The 23,851-nt window shown below is 40.9% G+C and overlaps 1 protein-coding gene across 1 annotated transcript in view; it reads right to left on the reverse strand.

Annotated features, from left to right (window-relative positions):
• Positions 1–11,263: 11,263 nt before the first annotated feature.
• The window catches only part of ninj1 (ninjurin 1), a 34,155-nt gene continuing 21,567 nt past the window's right edge, over positions 11,264–23,851 (reverse strand). Inside the window, exons 3-4 of the mRNA XM_062969940.1 lie at positions 15,913–16,068; positions 11,264–11,593 (exon numbers count right to left, since the gene is read on the reverse strand). Coding sequence (XP_062826010.1) covers positions 15,920–16,068 — 149 coding nt within the window. The 3' untranslated portion in view covers positions 11,264–11,593; positions 15,913–15,919. The remainder of the gene's footprint in view (positions 11,594–15,912; positions 16,069–23,851) is intronic.

Below are 23,851 nucleotides of genomic sequence, written 5' to 3' on the forward strand. Positions count from 1 at the left end.
TCTACCTTCTGTCTTCATTTCCTATTAACTTTGTTGTCAGAATATTCAGAGAGGTTTTTGAATCACTCAAATATTTACAAAATTACCAGTAATCTATGATTAAGAATGAAATGGCCACTTGTTACTGACTGAATAGGTGTAATAGAGAAAGAATCAAGCAACATTGTTGGCTTTTTAGTAAACTCCATATAGGGACTGTGAAGCATGAATATGTGATAGATTGGTGATGGAATAAAAGTAGGAAGATATATAAAAAGAGATTGTGCATCTACTTTTAAAAAATTGTATGCTATATAACTTTTATTTCCTTGTCAGGAGTGATTAGAGAAACAGCAAGTCACTTCTGGTGTGAGAGAATTGGCCACCCGCAAGGACGTTGCCCAGGGGACGCCTGGTTGTTTTGATGTGTGGGAGGCTTATCTCATGTCCCCGCATGGGGAGCTGGAGCTGACAGAGGGAGCTCATCTGCGTTCTCCCTGGATTCGAACCGCTGACCTGTCAGTCATCGGTTCTGCCAGCACAAGGGTTTAATCCTTTACGCCACCAGGGGCTCCTTGTCATATAACTGGCTGCTCCTGAGATAAAGTTTTGTTGTTGTGTGTGTATGTATTTAAAGTAACTTAGTGAGATGCATAAAACTTGAAAAGCCACTCAGAATACCTTTAAATTGCTCTTAAAATTAATATTTAAAAGAAACTTGAAAACATTATTTTCTACACCAAAAAAGAGGAAACAATATTTGTACTTATTCTATTACTTCTGTAAAGCCAGTTTGTTATGCTTCATTACTGTGTGTTGCACAGAACAATTTTTGCTTCAAAGCTTGGACTAAGCTCACGGGGGAAAATTATAGTTGCTCTCTGAGTATAGTGCAGATAGGGTTACCAAGTTTTAAAAAAAGATACAGTTTATCCCTCTAATGGTTGAGTAGGGGGAAAATAACCAGGTATTGCTTAATTTTGCTTGTCCTTTCAATACCTGCTGAAATATTCTCTTATACACAACATGTGCCCTGTTTACCTGGCTAGTGCTATGTTTAAGTGCAGATAGGGAAAAAAAAGAAGAAAGGGAAAGCAAACAACCTAAATCATGAAGTAGAGACATCTATTTGCTTCTTTTTCTTCAGTCATCAGGTATAGGCATGATTGTCTGGTCCCTATAGAAGCAACCCTGTCTATGTCCACATTCATCTTTGGTAGCTTTGGGTTTGATTTGTGTCCCAAGTATTTTAAATTACTTAGTTGACTCAGGGCAATACAACCCATGTCCTGTATGTAAAAGGCCAAATGTAAAACCATTGTGCAAATTCAGCTCTCTATCTCATGGAAAGGGCTGGCAAGAGAAGAAACAGAGTGATGTATATGAGAGGGAAGAAGTGAAGAAGCACCAGAGAAATGGGTCATCTCTTTCCATTCCTGTTCAATGCTGCTTATGTGTAAACACTGCCAGCCCAAACTCAAATAGTTGTGCATATGCATACAAAGCAAGCACTATTGTCCCTTGTTAAACTGCTGTGTAGATTCTCTTTCTAATCATAAGCCTCAGTTAGAGTATAGATCAATTCAATAAATTGCTGAATGGTAAACAAAGATGCTTACAAACTCTATTGATTTAATGCAGGGGTCCCCAAACTAAGGCCCGAGGGCCGGATGCGGCCCTCCAAGGTGATTTACCTGGCCCCCACTCTCAGTTTTATAATATAATATTTTATATCAGTTTTAATAATATAATATATTGTATATACATATAATATTGATAATAATCTTATGTTATACAATATAATACTAATAGTAATACCATATAATAATATTAATTATATGTTATATATTACATATTATATAATACTATAGTGGTATAGTTCAATATAGTAATATATAATGCTAATATTGTGTTATGCTAATAATATAATATATTGTATGTACATACAGCTGCTCTGAGTCCCCTTCGGGGTGAGAAGGGTGGGATATAAATGTAGTAGATAAATGCAGTAAATAATTAATTTTAGACTTAGGCTCGGCCAAAGTCTGACATGACTTGAAGGTACACAACAACAATCCTAATTAACTTGACTATCTCATTGGCCAGTAGCAGGCCCACACTTTCCATTGAAATCCTATTAGGTTTATGTTGGTTAAAATTGTTTTCATTTTTAAATATTGTATTGTTCTTTCGTTGTTGTCGTTGTTGTTGCACTACAAATAAGACATGTGCAGTATGCATAGGAATTTGTATTTTTTTTTCAAATGATAATTCGGCCCCTCAACAGTCTGAAAGATTGTGGACCGGCCCTCTGCTTAAAAGGTTTGGGAACCCCTGATTTAATGGGTCTACCTTAGTTGGGAGTAGTTCACACCAGGATATACGAATGAAATCACATGCAAATATGAGCATCTCTCAGAGAGTCAATTTTTTAAAAAAGTAAACTTCTGTCAGATGTCCTCCATCTATCTTGTGGATTTAAAAAATCCATTAAAAACAAAGTTGTCAAGATGGTGGGGGACAATTTATCAGAACTGACAGGCCTGTGTGTGGACATGCTGTCAGGTCCCATAATTTTTGCCCCACTTATTTGTCCTGCATTTTGATGCCTTCTGGAAGTGCCTAGGAGAGGCTAAAGCAATTTGCTTTTGCTTGAGTCTGCTGGGAAGGGCAGGATTCCATCTACTCTCATCCCTCTTGGGTTAATTGGGGCCAAACTACTTTAGAACGCAGTTTGCAATAACTGAGGTAAGTTGAGGGAAAAGATGGAAAGTGGTAGGAAGAGACAGAAACAGGGACATAGATAAAGGGCCCTTCCAGATAGGCCCTACATCCCAGGACCTGGTCTCAGGTTTTCTGTTTATCCCAGATCATCTGGCAGTGTGGACTCATATAAGTTTAAAGCAGAAAACCAGGGATCAGATCCTAGGCTATAGAGTCTGCTAGGACGAGCCCATAGAAAATGGGACATTTTGTGAAGAAAACAAAGAGGCCTATGCACAGGGTTTTTCAAATAAAAATAACATATCATCAATTGTCCAAGAGATTTCTTTGAAATCGACTCTTTCTAAGTACCATCAATTTGTATCCAAAAACATATTGGTAAGCCCAGTCATTTTAAAATTGTGCTTTGTTTTTAGCCTCAAGTTAGTAGCAGAGTTTAACTATCATTGCCCATAAAGTGGCTTTTTCCTTCCAGTAAAATGCTGTATATTTTGTGCTTAAGAGAATTAAAACCAGCTCATGGAAAGAGGTCTACAGCCATGGGAAACAACAGTCACCTCATGTTCTAATTTAACCACTTCTAAAAAGGAGAGAGAGACACTAGAATGAACAGTGGTCCTAAGGTAAGTACTGTAATAAATACTTCAGCTACTTTATTATTTACATTTTGATTTTTTTTGTTGTTCAAACATTTGATCACAATTGAGCAGTTCTCAACTGTTAGGATATGTCAGTAACATTAGAGATAACCATATATCATCACATAATAGTTGCCATAATGTAATAGTCACATCCTCATTTTTGGGGTGCCAAAATTGGTTTTTTAGTATTCCTCACATAATAGCCGCACCCTTAATTTAGACAGCCTTCCTGTTGTAAATAGTCTAGCATTCCCTTCCACATAGTTTGCTGTCCTGACCTAAACAGATTTACCCACTTGCTTGCCCACTTTCAGTAAGGGTGGAATCTCTTTTTCTGTAATTTGAATTCATTGCTCCATGTCCTGGTCTCTAGAGCAGCAAAAACTGTGACATCCTTTCATATATTTAAACATGGCTATTATAGCCCCACTTAACCTTCTCTTCTCTAGGCTAAACACACCCAACTGTTCCTTATAAAGAATAGTTTCCAGATCTTTTACCATTTTGTTCACCTCCGCTGGAAATATTCCTACTTATCTTGCCAGTATCCTTCTTGAATTTTGCCAGAACCAATGTATTCACCAGGCAGGCCCGTAGCCAGGATTTTGTTTCAGGAGGGGCTGGGATTTTGGTTCGGGGGGGGGGGGGGGGGGACTGACAAACCTTTGGGATAATTATCGCAATACCCCCATGCATATGGGATATATTGAGCATAGTGATCAGATAATGATACGAATAAACATAACAGTTTAAATAATAAATGCAAGGCCTTCTCGCAGACCACCCTGAGAATTTGGGGGGGGGGGGGGCTGAAGCTCCTCAAGCCCCCCCCCCCCCCCCCCGGCTGCATGTCTGTCACCAGGTGAATTCATTAGGCGAGATCTGACCAAACCATTGGTACTATTACTTGTCTCAATCTAGATATTATACTCCTCTTAATGCAGCTCAGGGCACTTCCACACAAAGCTAAAACCTATGCTGAAATGGGTTAAAGTAACCTGCTTTGGTGTGGGTTCTAGTCCCACCCACTCCCAACTCAAACCCTGGACCTTCCCTCAGGGGTGTCTAGACACCATCCTGATTGAAATCAGGATAGCATAAAGCCACTCCAAACCCCAAATTTAGCCCCTAAAACTTACCCAAAAGCAGCTACCAGGCACGGAGCCTGCTTGTAAACTTCCCCTGGCACGCTAAAATGGTGTGTGAGATGAGAGGGGGGGGGATGCCTGGCAGCAGCTTTTGAGTAAGTTTTAGGGGCTAAATTCAGGACTGAGGGGGAGGGGGTGGGTGTCCTCTTACACCTTTGGGCTCTCGGAACCCAAAAGTGTGAGATGGCTGTGTGCATTGACCCCTGATGTTGCAGAACGACCCCAGAAGCCTATCCCCACAGGCCCAATACCTCATTAGACCCGCATCACAAAAATCTGGATCTAATGAGGTATTAAATTAATGTAGTTCATTCCCCATTGATTTTATTTTACCAGAAGCATCATTTGGATGTCTCTGTAAAACTGAGACAGGTCCCGCATTTTCGGTTAATCTCGATGGGCCCACAGAATCACATTTGCTTTTTTAGCTGCTACATCACATTGACCCTCCCCCCCCCAAAAAAAGTGTCCTACAAAAGCTCTCTTTATAGCCTCCTAATTCATTTATATTCAACGCTCCAAGTTTGGGAATGATGGGTTTTAACGAAAACAAGATGTAAATTACCTATTCCCATTCATTAGTCTCAAATAGAATCAATTCATTGAATCAATTGTTGAATGGTGCATCAATTGGTAGGTAACTCCAATTAATTTAGTATGTCTAATCTAGTTGAGGTTATAAGTATGATTTAGGCTGTTTTGAAATTTGCAAGTGGCTATTTATCTTTAGATGGGCTTCAATCTCTGCTATCATTTCTGCAGCCCAATGGTCAAGAGGAAAGAGCACTTTGGCTCAAAAGGCAAGCTCAAGACTTGCATTTTCCCAGCTACCCTTTCAGACTTTTTATCTTCACTGTAATGAGAGCCTCTACATGAGCTCTGGTTGAAAGGAGGAGGTGAGGGGAAGATGAGGAAGAAGGCCAACAAGAGGATGTTTCCTTGGCCTCTTGCCACTCCCAAGAGAATCCACCAGTTACCTATGGTTTTTTCACCTTAACACTTGCAAATGTGGAGGGCCAGCTGAGTTAGTAGAGAGGAGACTTTAAAGAAGCTTGTGATAGAGCCCAACAGTTTGTGGTTTAAAAGGGAAATAGCGCGGGGGGGGGGGGGGTATTTGGCATGCTACCAGTATGTAGTAAATTACACTATGTAAAAAAAAATTTTTTTCTGTTTCTGGTTTAATAGTGTTATTTCCAGTTTATTAGTGTGGTACTTACTTTGAAAGTAGTTGTTATACCCCAGAAACACTCTAGATAAAACGTTTGCAAGATGTGCTGCAGGATGTCCCTCAAAAACAACGTTTTTGCAGTTTGATAAACCTTTCCCATGTTTTTTTTATGATAGAACCAATTAGGAAATGACATTTATAATCCAGGAACAAAAATTATGTTACATAGTGTTTCTCCATATTAAGAAGGTTGTTTTTACTGGCCTTGAATGTCCATGCAAGGGAAACAGAAGGGGCTGACTAGGCAATGCTGGCTAGATATGGGGAAGCAGGACTTGGCAGATAGGCTAAACAGGGAACAATGAAGAAAATGTGGAAATGCAGATAATGCAGAGTGGAGTAAGCAAAATATTGAAAAAATAATGAGAGTGGCAACAAAACTGTGGTTTATTGTCATATCCAGGGGGGTGCTTTGCCCCTTAAAACTCATGTACAACAGTAATTTCCCAACATTGTTGGAAGCTTCAGCAGTCATTCGGATCCTGTAATCGTGGCCACACTTGGTTTGCCATATATACACTAACAATAATGAAAGGCAACTTGATAATGCGGCAGGGTTTGTTTATTTTTGCTCCATTGCTTCTCAGTCTGGCTTTTGTGGTCCTCTTCCAGGGAAATACAAGAGAATGGAAATAAGGGGATAGCAGATAATCCTTGCCTTTTTCACCTCAGACTAGACACAAGCTAATCCAAGGCTTTAACAAAGACAATGCCTGAAGGTGCTACAGGCCAACTCCGGCAGAAAGAAGTGGGAACAAGGGTTGCTCGGTTTTCTATTGGCCTTTATAGCTATGCAGTTTTAGCAGTTGCTTCATTTGCTATAATTAAAAAGTGCAGTTTTTCACACCATGGATATTTTTTTTAAAAAAAACAGCACCTGTTCATTACTGATCAAGGTCGGAATTGTGTGGCTTGTGGACTCCATGCATTGAAATATATGTGTCCATCCATCCCTTGCAATCCTTGATCCCCTGAAGCTACAGGGCAATCCCCCTCCTGTGCTGTCAAATACCATATGAGCCTAAGATACCACATGGGCTTTTGTCCTAGTAGATAAGAGCTGAGGGAGGGCTTGTCATCCATGGTCTGCCTTATATAAACCATCAAAGGTTTATGTAGATGCAATGTAAACATTCCTTGAATGGTGAAGAAATACAGTATCTAACTGCTTTGTTAGTACTATTTCATTACCCCTAGATAGATTTCCACGTGGAATAATTTCCATGGAAGGAACTAGTTACGAGGTGGGGTTGACAACAAAGCCTTTTGTAAATTACATTATAATTGCAACATGATGAGAAATAATTTCAACTCTTTTGTAGTATAGTTACATCTGTTTTTTTTCTACATATGTGTTGAGAAAAACAGGCCAGTGGTTTGTGGGATTCTGACTTTTTTTTTTTTAAAGGAACTTCCAAATACACAACTGTACTATATGCCTTCAAGCTGGTTTTCCTGGAAAAATTTATTCAAATAAATTTTGACATTGCTACTTTCTGAGTGGCTTGTCTCAGGTTATCCAGTGGGTTTCCACAGCTGAGCACCATGTTTTCCCAAGCTCCTAGGCCAAAAGTCAAACCACCGCAGCATGTGGGCTCACTATTTGAACTATTTTAAAATATATACTTAGAAGTAACTGTTTTACTTTTGAATAACAAGAAATAAATTGTTACTTCTTGAAATCTGCAACTACTGTTATACTATGTTGGGGGTCTCAGAAATGAAAATGTAAACCTTTTAAATCGTTTTCTAAATTCTGGAAAACATTTGATCAGAAACAACCCAAACCATCTAAATTTCAGTAAACGGAATGTGCATAATAGAAGCAAAATGATCCGATCAATAAAACTACATTTATTCACATTAAGTTTGTATCTGCAAGACTACGGATTAATTAGAAAGTGAAGACACAGTTTTAATTCTACATATTCACCCAACTGTGGGTAGAAAAAAATTGAAAAATAATTCAAAAAGCAAATTTTGAGTCTGCTGTGCACCAAGCACTATGGTGGGATGTAGGCATTCCCTATTGCAACCTCCTGTCATTTCACAGCTCTCTCCAGCACTCATATGAGGGTTTTTTTGCCAGTTTATATAAGGGTTTCTTATACCAAGGGCCCACTGTATTACCCAACTAGCAAAATATGAGGCATAACCAACTAATAAAAATGCTTTATTGATTAATAACAGGTGAAAAATTCATCTCCATATTTAAAGCACCAACAATACAATACAGCTGCAATTAAAAAGCAAAACAAAGCAAGGATCTCAACCTGAGTAGAAGGATCAGAATAATTTAGACCCTACTTCCAGCAATGGCCATTTATAGAAGGTTATATACAACTTGTGCTGAGGCACTCAAAATATAAATGTCTAGTTCTCATGACTTGGAAGTCTTTCTAGAATATAATTTTAGAGTACTCAGATATAGAGCTGTTACTTTAGCTTTCTGTAAAGAAAGAGCTTCTGTTACAGAGGTATTACATTTCCTTGCTTCTCAAACAGCAATATCTTATTACTGAGGAGTTTTCTATTTATTAGAGTCAAGAAGATTGTATGAATACTGCAGGCATCTACTGTATTTTCCTCTGATATCACTAGTGACAAGCAGCTTAATGCACCCACACAATTCTACTATATTTCTTTAGAGACTGAGAGTTTTTTTTCCAGAAGTGTCGATGCAACTCTTTAAAAAAATACAGTAAGGATATATGCTAGGATACACTCACCACAGTTTGGTCAAACTAGGCAATATGTTAATCACATATTTTTCCAAACATTTCTGAAAAAGAGACTTTTGTTTATCAAATCTAATTTTCTTTCTTACATCCTTTGTATTAAGCATACCATGTTTTGTGAATGATCACTGAAAGGTAAACAAAGACTTAATTTGCAAGTCTGATTGCTGAGGCACTTATTTCTGAGGAAATCCACTTGTGGGAGGGGAAATAGTAGGGAAGATACTAACAAATTCATCTGATTAGTGAACCCTCTCGTCTCTTCCCATCTCCATTTTTTAGATTTATTTAATGGGGTTCTCTTCAATGTTGAACTCATTCATAATTTATTCCAAACACAAATTTAAGAACACTTAATCCAATGAAAATCAATAGGCACAAGTGCTCTTTACATGAATGTCACATAAAAATGTTATCAACCATGAATTCTGAAGTAAAAGCTCAATCTTAATTGTATTTTATTGGAAGTAAGTACCGTACTTTCCAAGAAAAGGTTATCATGAGATAATATTACTAACCTCACAAATATTTAAATAACCACATATACTTTACAGAACCTTTAAAAATCTGCAAGAATTATACATTCCATTTGCTTAAAGTTATAGATCATATCTAGGCCATATTAGAGCATTAGAGTTCAGGTAAGTAAGAAATATTTTAAACACAACATTTACAAAAAAAATTGAATATATTAGGATTAGGAAAAGCTAGCTGTATATTGCACTGCATTCTTTATCAAATTGTAATTGATAAGTACAAGAGTTGCTAACTAAACAAGTAAATGGCTTCCATAAAATTTTAGTAGATAGACAAAGAAGAAGAAACATTTCATATCTCAAGATAAACTGCTTTGGATCCATACTTTTTGAAATAAATGTGATTTAACACCATCATGACCAGTGTAAGCCCTACATATTTCAGTGGGTCCAACCCATTATTATTAGAATCAGTTAATCACAACAGAATCCAAAAAACAGCATAACCTAATTTTGTATGCTTCTTTTATAATTTATTAACAAAAACCAGAAAGGGTAATGTATTTTTGCCTTTAAAAATGGCTTGCATTCATAATCAGTGGAAAAGCGCAGCTAATGAAATAGTAAAAGATGACGCTATAATAATTGCTCTGATTGCCTATCACATAGAATGGATATGTATACATGTACACACATGGGATACAGTCTCTAAAACAGATTATTAGCATGGGAAGAGAATGCTGTAGCAGGAGCTGGAAAAGTATCAGTTTGCCTAGCATTAGATAATGAAACACAATTATACTTCAGTCAGTTGCTATAGGTAAACTGTAACCAAAGGCAGATTCTTTTTAGCATATGATAAATTAGGAATAAAATTCTTAAAATGAAAGAATATATATATGATGCATACATTTGCCAGCAAAAGTATGTACTCTGAATGATTGTTTTTCTTGACATCTCTATGTTCATCAAAATGATGCTTCTTGATTCATAATCATTCAAAGAAAATAAAGGACGTGATTAAATCACTTGAGAGGCAGGGAAAAGCTTGCTCGAGGGTCCTTCCTGAGAGGCTGAGTGTGACTTGCCCAAGATCATCCAGTGGGTTTCCATGGTTGAACAGGAATTTGAACCTCGGTCTCCATGGTCAAAATCCAATTTATTTTTTCGTGTCAGAAGCAACTTGAGAAACTGCAAGTTGCTTCTGGTGTGAGAGAATTGGTAGTCTGCAAGGACATTGCCCAGGAGATGCCCGAATGTTTTGATGTTTTACCATCCAATGGAAGGCTTCTCTCATGCCCCTGCATGGAGAGCTGGAGCTGACAGAGGGAGCTCACCCTGCTCTCCCCAGATTCAAACTGCCGACCTGTCGGACTGCAGTCCTGTCGGCACAAGGGTTTAACTCATTGCACCACCGGATCAAACCACTACACCATACTGGCTCTTCATTGCATGCTATTGAGAGATAAACCTCACTGAACTCACTGGAACATATCTTTGATATATGTATGTGTTAGCACTGTTAAGAACACCCAGATTCTAAAGGGGCCCTCTTGAAGTAAGGGTAATTATCTTTTGGATTATGGGCTCCCTCTTTTCCCTCCTGAATAAGGCCTTTGTTCACAGTTTAACAGGCAGCATTGCGTTTGTGTGCAAATGCACCATGGCTTTTGTAAAAATGGTCCTGAGTGCCAGAAAAATAAAAAAATAAAAACAAATCATTGGAGAAATTAGTTAGAGACCACAGCTGAGCCTTTCTTATTCATATTGTGTTTTAGGGCCTGTCGTTGGACTTTCATTGGGGGTGATCTAGGTGGGAAAGATGCTATTGGCCTCTCATCCAACAGAGCTTTTTCTTAAGTGTGTTATGGAGTTCATTTTAAGATACTGTCTCCTTTTGAACCAACTATTCCAAGCATGCTATAGCTTCAATAAACCCATGCAGGGTAAAAATTATATTTTAAAAGAAATATAGAAAGAAGAGTAAAGCTTCGTTTCTTTGGAAGACCTGGATTTTGTGGACTAAACCATGAATACACATTATATCATCAAATGGCATTCAGAGACAGTTTCAAAACTTATACAAGGCTGACTGCAAATACTTTATCTTTTAAATAAATACCCTCTAATTATGAGACACACTCTTTATCTGGGATTATAAAAATAAATAAAATTGCATAAGTTCTTTAAATTGCATAAAACATTGGTTTCACAGAATTTAAGGGTTTTGGCAGTGTACTTTCAATGCCTCTGTGAAGGTCATGCTTTCTGATGTAGAAATTATCTCTGCTCTTCAGCAATCTCAGGAAAGCCAAAAGAAGTGAGAAATCTTCAGTTAACACTTAAACAGCAATCTTCTGTGATGGAATACCATCAGGTTTATGCGAACATTTGATGCCTGTGTCAAATGTTGATTTCAGTCATCTCCTTTGGAAGAACCTCTTGCACTGCAAAATTCAATTTAATTTTCCCAACAGGAGCAGTTCATCATCTTGTGCACAGTTAAAGAGATTGTACAGAAAGCCCCTTCTGCCAAAGAGTTCGGCCAAATGACAGAGACAGATACTTGTTTGAACTGTTTCGTGTTCTTCATGTTTTCTATCCAAGTGAAATCTTCTTGATAGGCAGAAACCATGTATAAAATTCAGAACTCAGGTCTCTGGGAAAAGAAGGAAATGGAGGCACAATGTAAAAATTAAAGTATTTATGGTCCATAAGGTTGGATGAATTTGAAAAACAGGCACTCCTATACTTTTGATCTCTCCATTAATTCCACCCCAGAATGCTCTGATAAAAGCCAACTCTTTCTGGTTTCGTTAGTTCTATGAAATATGCCAAACAGTAGGATAACAAGTGTATAAGGCCTTTATCTCACCTTTACCTTCACTTCTGACCTTTACCCAAGAATAACTCATCAGCAGTACTATTACTTTCAGAAGACCAGCAGATGAATATTACGTTGCCTGTGGAGCTTATAAGCTAATTTTTACCATTTAGAGCTTGGAAGAAACCATGTGGAAATATTTTAATTTCACCTCTTTGAGCCCAATCCTGTTCATGTTTTCTCAGAAGTAAAAATACTATAGAAGCATTTAAGGTTACAGTATGAACAGAGAGAAAGTGGATGGGAAGAAAATTTTCTCTCAACTATTAGAATTATTTAATTACTTACTATATTTATAAACTGTCCTTTCCCCCAAAGGGACTCAAGATGGCTAACAATAACACACTTTCATCAATTTAAAACAGACCAAATAAAAAAATTAAGTAGTATTATGTGTTTGGTTAAAAATAAATTAAAACACAATAAATACAATTAAAATGCATTTTAAAACACATAACCCCACCCCCCAAATCCCACCCACAACCTCCCCATTAGTGTGCCCCTTAATCCTTTCCCAAATGCCTGTGGGATCACCAATGAAGGTGAGACAGACATAGGTGAGAAGGTCATACATATGAAATATGAGATTCAATTCCATAAATTACAGTGTTGGCTGACAACTTGAATGGCTTTAAAGTGGGAAGCTAAAGCTATTAATGGTTACTAATCAGAATGGCTGTGTCTCAGCTCCATATGAGAGATAGATGCTACACTCATGTCCCACTGGAAAGCTTTCCAGGTGCATCTGGTTGACCATTGTGTGAACAGAAAGCTAAATTTACTTCTTCTTTTCAGTCTGGTCCACCACAGTATTTCTTATATTCTTAACAAATTCCACTGGGTTCAGCTGACTTTACCGTAATAACAGCAGCAGATTAAAGAGCAGAAGGGTCACAATAGGCAAGACAAGATATAAATGTAACTCTAATTTTTGAATAATTCTTAAGGAAGTCAAAAAATAGTACAATAAATAAATAAAATAAAACATTAATTTTACCTGTGAGATATTAAAGGCAGCCTCCAGCTCTAAAACAGATTAATGCTACTGTATTAAACTGTGTACTCATTTTGCTTAAAACAATTCTGAGCCACAAAGTCCTTCATAAGCTATTGGAAAGAGTGTTTCACCTCCTGTCATGTTGATAGATGGCATCAGCAAATATTGAAGTTACTGCTTTGACAAGGCAAAGTGACATTATTGAGTAAGAGTACTGGCAGAGAGCCCAGGAATCCCATTTTGTCATTAAGTCCAAAACACCCGAATCTGCTGACATGTTCAGTGTGCCACAGGGGCCAGTGTTTTGTTTGGTTCTCCACTATGTGTTTGATGGAAACTTAACCACACTAGGATGTTATTAATATACTGAAGTTATCACTACCCATATGGAAAAGCCAGTAGATATACTCATATATATAGCTGTGTATAATTTGAAAATTGTCTATCATTTCAATAAGATAAAAGGGGGCTGGTCCAGACTTTTGTGCTTACTTTGTTTCAGTCTGTCTTTCCAGTGTTGCAGGAAAAATGGAACTGAGCAGAAATTGTGACTTTAATAGGTTGTGACAGTAACTAGAAGCTGGAAGGGACTAGTGGTTGGATAAACAGAATCCATAACTTCTCAGAGTAATTACAAAAGTCAGACAAGCTAAAAAGAAGTAGTTTTCTATTTGTCCATACAAAAACAGTTGAAGCTATTTTTAATTATTATCAGATATTTAAGTGGAGTGGGTTGGAATGAGGTGGGAGTGGGGATTTTGTCCATACAAAACAGAGACATCCTCCTTGAAGTCTTGACCAAGATAAGATGTATGATGAAGGAAGGAGACAGAAGCATTTCCAGTAGTTCAAGTATGGAGAATTCCATTTAAGGGGTGGGGGATACAATGAAATGCTGAAGGCACCTAAAAGTGATCACTGCTGGGAAGATGTCTTAGAGCAGGCATCCTCAAACTGCAGCCCTCCAGTTGTTTGGTCCTCCAATTCCCAGAAGCCCTAGCCAGCTTGTTCAATGGTCAGGAATTCTAGGAAAAGGGGGGCCAAACAGATGGAGGGCTATAGTTGGAGGATGCCTGACTCAGGCTAGATCTACACTGCCCGATATCCAAGGATCTGATCCCTGATTACCTGCTTTAACTAGATTATATGAGTCTACACTGCTAGATAATCTGGGATCAGATCCTGGGATATAGGGCAGTATAGATTCAGCCTCAGAGCATAATCCTACTACTGCTACCTTCTGGATAGTATCCGTGCTCTGCCACAGTTCCTCATGGGAGAAATACTAATGTCCACAAGCTCACAAACCTTCCCTCACCCCTTTACATAGAGAATCAATGGCAGGTGATGCCATATCTTGTTTTGTATGGCCATGTCTGTTCCCTTGTGTTTGACCTCTAATGGAATTCCTTCCCTTACTGTATGCAGTCACCCTACGTTTAATGTCTTCTCTTATGCTGAGCCTCTTCTTCTTCATTCACACAGTCGTTTCCGACTCTTTGTGACCTCATGGACCAGTCCACGCCAGAGCTCCCTGTCGGCCATCGCTGCCCCCAGTTCCTTCAAGGTCAGGCCAGTCACTTCAAAGATACCATCTATCCATCTCGCCCTTGGTTGGCCTCTCTTCCTTTTTCCTTCCATTTTCCCCAGCATCATGATCTTCTCCAAGTTTTTCTGTCTTCTCATGATGTGGCCAAATTACTTCATCTTTGCCTCTAATATCCTTCCTTCCAATGAGCAGTCGGGCATTATTTCCTGGAGGATGGACTGGTTGGATCTTCTTGCGGTCCAAGGCACTCTCAGGATTTTCCTCCAGCACCAAAGTTCAAAAGCATATATCTTCCTTCGCTCAGCCTTCCTTATGGTCCAGCTCTCGCAACCATAGATTACTATGGGGAATACCATTGCTTTAACTCTGCAGGCCTTCGTTGCCAGTGTGATGTCTCTGCTTTTCACTATTTTATCAAGGTTGGCCATTGCTCTTCTCCCAAGAAGTAGACATCTTCTGATTTCCTGGCTGCAGTCTGCATTTGCAGTGATCTTTGTGCCTAGAAATATAAAGTCTGTCACTGCCTTCATGTTTTCTCCCTCTATTTGCCAGTATTTGCTGAGCCTCATCAGTCTCCTTTCATACTTGCAGGTCATAGGCCATTTTGTTAAACCAAGTCAGATCTTTGGTTCATCATCTAGGGTTTAGGGTCTAGAATTGCATTGACTGTACTTGCTGTCAGCATGACAAAGGAAAATTATTATGTTCTAAAAGACCATGAATTCTGCCAGTTTAATTTAATTTAATTTAAAGAAGGACCTCCATATCCGTGAATTCTGCATCTATTGATTACACCACCCACAGCTTGAAAAGACATTTTTTAAATCCAAAAAGCAAACTTTTATATTGCCATTTTACATAAGGGACATCATTTTACTATGCAATTATATAATAGGATTTGAGCATCTAGGGATTTTGGTATCCATGGGTGGATCCTGGAATCACAACTGAGTGGACATCCTTGGGCTCTGCCATATGTTATCACCAACACATCCAATCTTTTTTAGTTAGCAAGGGGGCTGTTTACACTGAATTCTGGATTCTGCATTAGGTGTCTACCAAAGAGTCCCTTCTCCCTGCAACCTGTAGTCTGAGTGCAATATTTTATTTATTTTAATTTAAGCAAAATGTTCTCAAGAGACACAGTGTTATAATGCAAAAATGTCATTTAATTGATGCACTAGATCAGTGGTTCTCAACCTGTGGGTCCCCAGATGTTTGGGCCTAACTGGGATTTCTGAAAGTTGTAGGCCAAAACACCTGGGGGCCCACAGGTTGAGAACCACTGCACTAGATGGAAGATGAGACATTTTTATTTTGAAAAAATCTTAACATTGAAAAGAAATACACTTGGCAGTTGAACAAAACATTGTAGCTCATATCACGATTTGACAGAAATTAGTCTGTTACAAAAATATTGTCTAGCAATTTTTTAAAAGCTTCTGGAAACTACAGCAATGGAAGTCATAATCCCCAGCAACCTCTAGGTCAGAACTTCCTAATATTTGTCCTGTCTGGGGCAAACATACATTAGGGATTGCAACTTACCTCCACATCACTTACTGACTGAGGCTGATGGCTTCTGAACTCCAAAGGCAGTAATAAAGATATTCACAACTACTATGATGAACACCAGTCCAGTTGCAAGATTATTCAGGAAATCCAGTTTGGCATGTTTTGCAGGATTATTGAGATCATATTTGACTGCAAAAAAAAAAAAGAGTGAAATATTATTTTATTACAAGAGCACAATTACTGTTATGATTGAGCCTCATGGCTCTGTTACTGACAGACGTGGGCGTAAGACTCCTCGAGAGTCAGATACTCTCGAGGAGCGAGAGAGAAAAAGACTGCGAGACATATTTGCAGCACCATCTGACGAGGAGTCTTTCGAAGGGTTTACGGAGAGAATGGAGGAGGGGCTGGTTAGCTCAGAGGAGGATGAGATGGATTGGACTCGGGTAAGGGAGGAAGTGGGTGCCACTGGCCATGATGGGACAGAAGATGAATGGGGACCTTCAGGATTAGACCCATGGTTTAGCTGGAGGGATGGGACGGGATCCACAGCTGGAGATGCTGTTGGGCGTAGTCAGAGGTGTTCCAGCTCTGACGAGGAAAGTGATGAGGAAACGCCCGGGTTAAGGAGGACAGCTGACAGTGATGAAGATTTGTAACTGGCATAAAATGGGGCTTGAGAGCAATTGCAAATTGCGTTGGGCAAGGTAATCTGGGCAAACGCTTGGGATCCGTGTGTGTGTGGGACGTTTCCCTGAAGACTTGTGTGCTTTCCTGTGCTGTGACGTAAGTTGATTGGAATCCAGGGTCAGACGGCGGGAGGGATTGTGTGGGCATTTGTTTGTGCAAACCTGTGCTTACTCTTATTAGCTTGACCTTCCGTCGTCTTCTTGACGGACGCCATCTCCTGCTTTGAGAACTCGGACTGAACTGACCACGGCTTGTCTTCCCCCCTTCTTGGACTTGGAAAAACTACAAACGTCTGCTTCTGGCTTTGATCTACGGAACGGAACTGGTCTACTCAACTGCTACAATCCTTGGCTGATTTACTCGTGTTGGAGATCCTGTCTGCTGTGTGTGTGGGGGAGCGACGCAAGTTACTCTAAGCACAGTGTTGGCAGCAGAGAGGAATCTGCTGCCAATTAGTTGCATTCTTTGTATCTTTTGTTCCTTGGCTTTCGTTTCGTTTATACCCAGGCTGAAGCAAGCAGTTTGTTTTTACCCGGATTAAACTCCGGTTTAATCCGGTTTATCTTTTGAACATTTACTTTTGCCCCTTTTTGCTCCTAAAGGCAAAAACTGCCTGGCCCTTGTGTTTTACGGGCATTTTTGAGTTCTGTAATCTAATAAACTCTGTTACTTTGAATCTTGTGGCGTTCTGTCCTTGACAGATTGCCCAACGCCCATAAAAAGTTTATTGCAGCAATAAACCCGTCAGGAAGACGATGGATGAGTTAAGGGCCAAAGTAGACCAATTGCAAACGGCTTTTACCGTTATCCAAACAGCTCAGGCTGTGAAAGGACATGTTTTGACTCCTGAACGCTTTGACGGAACCAGGTGCAAGTTGCCAACCTTTTTGGCACAAGTGGAGCTTTATTTTTCTCAGCTCAGTGCTCATGCTTTTCCTACAGACACTAGCAAGGTGGCCTTTATTTTGAGTTTGTTGACCGGTCCCGCAGGACAATGGGCCACTAATTTAATTTTGGGAAATGACCCAGTCAAGGACAATTTGAATAATTTCAAAAAGTTGTTAACTGATACTTTTGGGGATCCTCTCCGCACGGAGAACGCTGGGTGGGCTCTGTATCGGTTGAAACAGGGAAAGGGGACTGTTTTGGATTACTTAAATAAGTTTAACCTGTATCGCCACCAGCTGGATTGGGGGGAAAATGCATTCATGCTTTTATTTACTGCCGGGTTAAGTGATATGCTCCAGGATGAATTAGCACGCTTGGAGCCGGCTGAAAGCTGGGACGCCTTAGTAGCTAAGGTGCTGCGTTTAGACGCAAGGTTCGAGGCTCGTAAACACTCAAAAGCAATGTGTGCGCCACCCATGCATGTAACCAGGGCACCTGTGGTGATGGGGGAAGAGCCCATGGAGCTTGGGGTCTTTAAAAAGCTGTCTACAGAGGAAAAGAGCCGTAGGAGGCAGCTGGGCTTGTGTTTGTACTGTGGGAATGCTGGGCATTTTGCCAAAAATTGTAATGTGAAACCTTCCCAGCTTTCGGGAAAAGGCCAGCCCTAGTGCGACGTGAGTCCAACGCACTAGGGCTCCTCAAGCAGTCAACTGAGGGGAGGAAGCATGTTTTCGTACCCATTACATTATCTGTTGGGGGAAGGGAACTTGTTTCTACTTTGGCACTGCTGGACTCAGGAGCTACGGTCTCCTATGTAGATATTGAGTTTGCTAAGAAGCATGGCATTCCTAGAGTGCGCAAGGCATGCGACGTGTGGGTGGAAGGAGCAGATGGGAGACTGCTGGAGACTGGGGTGGTTAACCATGAAACCTCAGCAGTAACGTGGGAGGTGCAGGGAGTAACGGGAACGTTTGTGTGGGATATTACGAGCTTGCCTAGATATGATGTGATCCTGGGGATGGATTGGCTAGCTGTAGTAAACCCACATGTAGATTGGGCAACACGTAAAGTGATCTTAAAGAGGCAGGATTGTTGCACTCTAAATGTTACTCATTCTGATATGGAGGGAGTGCCTGCTGAGTATGGGGAGTTCTCTGATGTATTTTGTAAAAGAGAAGCGGACAAATTACCACCGCACAGGCCATATGATTGCGCCATCAAGTTGGCAGAAGGTGCGAAACTGCCAGCAGGGAGGCTGTATGCCTTGACTGTACCGGAAAGGCAAGCTTTGCGGGAGTTTCTAGATGAAAATTTAGCCAAGGGGTTTATTCGCCCATCTAGTTCTCCAACTGCGGCACCGGTATTCTTTGTAGCCAAAAAGACTGGGGAACTTAGGTTGGTCTGCGATTATCGGATCCTAAACAAATACACCATTCGGGATAGGTACCCGCTGCCTTTAATCTCGGAACTGTTATCAAGGGTGCAAGGGGCTAAGGTCTTTACCAAGCTTGACCTGCGGGGGGCCTATAACTTAATCCGTATACGGGAAGGGGATGAATGGAAGACGGCATTTAACACGTGTTTCGGATGCCACGAGTTCCGAGTCATGCCTTTTGGGCTTTGTAATGCTCCTGCGGTATTCCAGAGGTTCATGAACGATGTGTTCAGGGACCTAATTGACCAATTTTTAGTGATTTATTTGGATGATATCTTGATTTTTTCTAAGGACGAGAAAGAACATCGTCAACATGTCAAGCAGGTTCTGCACCGACTGCGGGCTAATGGGCTTTTCGCCAAGGCTTCCAAGTGCGTCTTTCATGTGCCTGAAGTGGAGTTCCTAGGTCATGTAGTGTCAGGTAGGGAACTTAAAATGGACCCACATAAGGTTGACGCCGTCAACTCATGGCAGGAGCTGAAGACTAAGAAGGATGTACAAAGGTTCTTGGGTTTCGCTAATTACTACCGGGAGTTTATTCCGAATTTTGCAAAGCTCACGGTACCTTTGACGCAGCTTCTGCGCAAGAAACAGCCATTTGTGTGGGGGCGGGAAGCTCACGAGGCGTTTCTACAACTAAAGTCTAGTTTTCAATCGGACAACATACTAACCCATCCTGATGTTGACAGACCGTTCGTGGTAGAAGCGGACGCTTCTAGCTACGCGTTGGGGGCTGTATTGTCTCAGAAGGATTCCTCAGGGACCTTGCGTCCCTGTGGATTTTACTCGCGGCAACTAACACCCTTCGAGCAGAACTATACCATATGGGAGAAGGAGTTGTTGGCGATTAAGGTGGCGTTTGAGGTGTGGCGGCACTGGCTTGAAGGGGCACGGCACCAGATCGTGGTCAGATCTGATCACAAGAACTTAGAGCACTTGCAAACAGCAAAGAAGTTAAACCAGCGTCAAATCCGCTGGGCTTTGTTTTTCTCCAGGTTTAACTTCAAGGTGCAGTTCGTGGAGGGGAAGGCAAACTTGCGGGCCGATGCTTTATCCCGCAAGCCGGAATTTAAGACCAATGAGCAGGTAGTATGTCAGACCATCTTGCCTACTGCCTCTCTGTGTGTTGTAGATAATGAGCTTGGGTTACATGACCAGATCCTTGAGGCTCAGAAGGATGATGTATGGACTCAGGAGCAACTGATGCTGCTCTCTGCAGGTAACCGTACCATACTGCCGCATCTCCAGGATCAAGACGGGGTATTGGTGCGTAGGGGGCAGGTTTACGTACCAGTAGGGACCCTCAGGTTGGAGGTGATTAGAGCCCACCATGACGAACCCATGGCTGGGCACTTTGGCAGGTTCAAGACCGTACAGCTTATCACCAGGAGCTACTGGTGGCCAAAGATGCGGCAAGACATTCTGCGCTTTTGTGACAGCTGCGCCGTTTGTCAGCAGAGTAAGACGCCTGTTGGGCGCCCTAGAGGGTTGTTATCGTCTTTACCTGTTCCGGAGAGGCCATGGCAAATCATTTCCATGGATTTTATTTCAGATTTGCCTAAGTCTGGGGGTTATACTTGTATTTGGGTGGTGGTGGATTTATTTAGTAAACTGGCTCATTTTATTCCTTGTTCAACCATTCCGGCGGCCCCTACGTTGGCCTTACTATTTACAAAGCACATCTATCGTTTGCACGGAGCACCCGAGGTGATTATTTCAGATAGGGCTCCGCAATTTGTGTCACGCTTTTGGAAACACTTCCATGAGTGTTTGGGGACTAAGTTAAACGTGTCTTCAGCTTTCCATCCGCAAACGGATGGACAGTCGGAACGGGTTAATGGGCTCTTAGAGCAGTATCTGCGTTGTTTTTGTTTAGATCAACCCACGGCTTGGGTAAAGTGGTTACCGGTGGCGGAATTTGCTTACAACAATGCGGTGCACACGTCTAGTCAGCATACGCCATTTGAGCTAACTTATGGTTTTCACCCACGGGGAGGTGTGGCGCCGTCGACCAATGTGGTCTCTTCGGACCCTGTGTACCGCTCTTCGGAAATGGCTGCATTGCATGATGTTGCCCGTCGCTTACTGTTGGAAGCTAAGGCAACGCAGAAGACTCAGGCTGACCGCCACAGGCAGGCAGGGGAGGAGTTGGAAGAAGGGGATTTGGTGTGGTTATCTTCCAAACATATTAAACAGGCTGGGGGAAAGTTTGCGCCTCGGTATTTGGGTCCCTTTCCTATCGTTAAAAAGATTTCTTCTGTTGCGTTTCGTTTGCGTTTACCGTCTAGTTTAAAGGTCCATCCAGTCTTTCATCGTTCGCTGTTGAAACTTGATACCTCTAGTCGTCGTGGTGCTATAGCGGAGGGTATCACTGCCACTTCTCCGCCATCGGGGGAGGAGGCCTTTGTGAGAGGGGATAGTGTTATGATTGAGCCTCATGGCTCTGTTACTGACAGACGTGGGCGTAAGACTCCTCGAGAGTCAGATACTCTCGAGGAGCGAGAGAGAAAAAGACTGCGAGACATATTTGCAGCACCATCTGACGAGGAGTCTTTCGAAGGGTTTACGGAGAGAATGGAGGAGGGGCTGGTTAGCTCAGAGGAGGATGAGATGGATTGGACTCGGGTAAGGGAGGAAGTGGGTGCCACTGGCCATGATGGGACAGAAGATGAATGGGGACCTTCAGGATTAGACCCATGGTTTAGCTGGAGGGATGGGACGGGATCCACAGCTGGAGATGCTGTTGGGCGTAGTCAGAGGTGTTCCAGCTCTGACGAGGAAAGTGATGAGGAAACGCCCGGGTTAAGGAGGACAGCTGACAGTGATGAAGATTTGTAACTGGCATAAAATGGGGCTTGAGAGCAATTGCAAATTGCGTTGGGCAAGGTAATCTGGGCAAACGCTTGGGATCCGTGTGTGTGTGGGACGTTTCCCTGAAGACTTGTGTGCTTTCCTGTGCTGTGACGTAAGTTGATTGGAATCCAGGGTCAGACGGCGGGAGGGATTGTGTGGGCATTTGTTTGTGCAAACCTGTGCTTACTCTTATTAGCTTGACCTTCCGTCGTCTTCTTGACGGACGCCATCTCCTGCTTTGAGAACTCGGACTGAACTGACCACGGCTTGTCTTCCCCCCTTCTTGGACTTGGAAAAACTACAAACGTCTGCTTCTGGCTTTGATCTACGGAACGGAACTGGTCTACTCAACTGCTACAATCCTTGGCTGATTTACTCGTGTTGGAGATCCTGTCTGCTGTGTGTGTGGGGGAGCGACGCAAGTTACTCTAAGCACAGTGTTGGCAGCAGAGAGGAATCTGCTGCCAATTAGTTGCATTCTTTGTATCTTTTGTTCCTTGGCTTTCGTTTCGTTTATACCCAGGCTGAAGCAAGCAGTTTGTTTTTACCCGGATTAAACTCCGGTTTAATCCGGTTTATCTTTTGAACATTTACTTTTGCCCCTTTTTGCTCCTAAAGGCAAAAACTGCCTGGCCCTTGTGTTTTACGGGCATTTTTGAGTTCTGTAATCTAATAAACTCTGTTACTTTGAATCTTGTGGCGTTCTGTCCTTGACAATTACAAACATAATCTATGTTTAATACCGCAAAAATAGACCAGTTTTAAGCATGTTAAAATATTTACTAAAGGAAAATGTTTTTATATGGAAAAATACAATTACTATAATCAACCATAAAATGACTATATGGAGACAAAAACTCCACAATCTGGAATCTACAAAGTTTATTTAGTTTTAAATGGCATATGAAATGGCTTTTGATTTCTAAAATATATTTGCCAAAATTCCCCTACTATTTGTCATAAAACTCTAAACAGCTTACTGCTGCCTAGTCCTTATTACTGCTTTCATTTTTACAAACAGGGAACATTACACCTGCTTAACCAAATGGCTTACAGGTGATGTACAGTCTTACTCAGAGCTTTGGTTGTATGAAGCGTCACTATCTTCTTTTTGCTTGCATCTTCCCTTTGCCTTAATTGCTAAAGGGTAAAGGAAATCAGATGAGCAGGAATGTAGCTCACACAGAGTTATTTTTACTCCCAGCTCTTGAAAAATGTATAAATGGGCTAAATTAAATATGTATGTTCACACAAGGAATCGCATGAGGTCTAAAAGAAGTGTTCCACATTTCTCTTCCTCAGCTCTCTCCTCAAATGACCTTCCATGAGCTGGTTTGATATAAAACAAGGGACAGACAGGAAAAAATAGTTTTGTTGTGTCTTCTGCCATGAACATGCATGAGTCAGAAAATATTGTCAGGGTTCCAGTGTATCCAAAGAAAATTTATTATAAAAGATGTGGATGGACAAAATTGGCATAATTGCCATACCCTTCTCTCATTTTTATTTGTTTAAGATGATTCCATAAGCAAATAAGGAAAACAAAGTAAAGGCTTTAAACGTTCCAAGTATAAATATTATTTGTATTCCAAAAATACTATTTTTTTAAAACTGTGCACATATCTATTTAATCAGGTACAGAAAAGATTACTTCATTTATAGGCATACATTAAATGTGGCAAAGGGTTGGACTAAATGGCCATTGTGATCCCTTCCGACTCTAAGAGCAGGTTCTGTTCTGATTCTTTAAAGAGCAAGATTCCCAACTTACATCCAAAAATACCTTGCAAATTCCCCTGAGGGGTAGAAATAGAATACTGTGTAACTTCTCATAGGAAATTCCCCCAAATTCCCATGGCATGAGATCTAGTCCCATGGGCCCAGTCACAGAACCTAATTTCTCAGAAACTGTAAAAACCCAAAAATGAAAGCATGATTCCAAGAAATGAAAACAGCTGAGTTATCTGAATGTCACAATGCAATTTTCATACAGCTGTTTGATTACCACATTAGGGTCTTTCCTCCCAGTTGGCAGCTCTAATGGTTACAGGCTCAGTGTGTTAAGTTTCTGATTTATGTATTCAGAAAGCCAGATAGTTTTATAGC

The sequence above is a fragment of the Anolis carolinensis genome, chromosome 2 (genome assembly GCF_035594765.1).
Source record: "Anolis carolinensis isolate JA03-04 chromosome 2, rAnoCar3.1.pri, whole genome shotgun sequence".
Taxonomy (NCBI): Eukaryota; Metazoa; Chordata; class Lepidosauria; order Squamata; family Dactyloidae; genus Anolis; species Anolis carolinensis.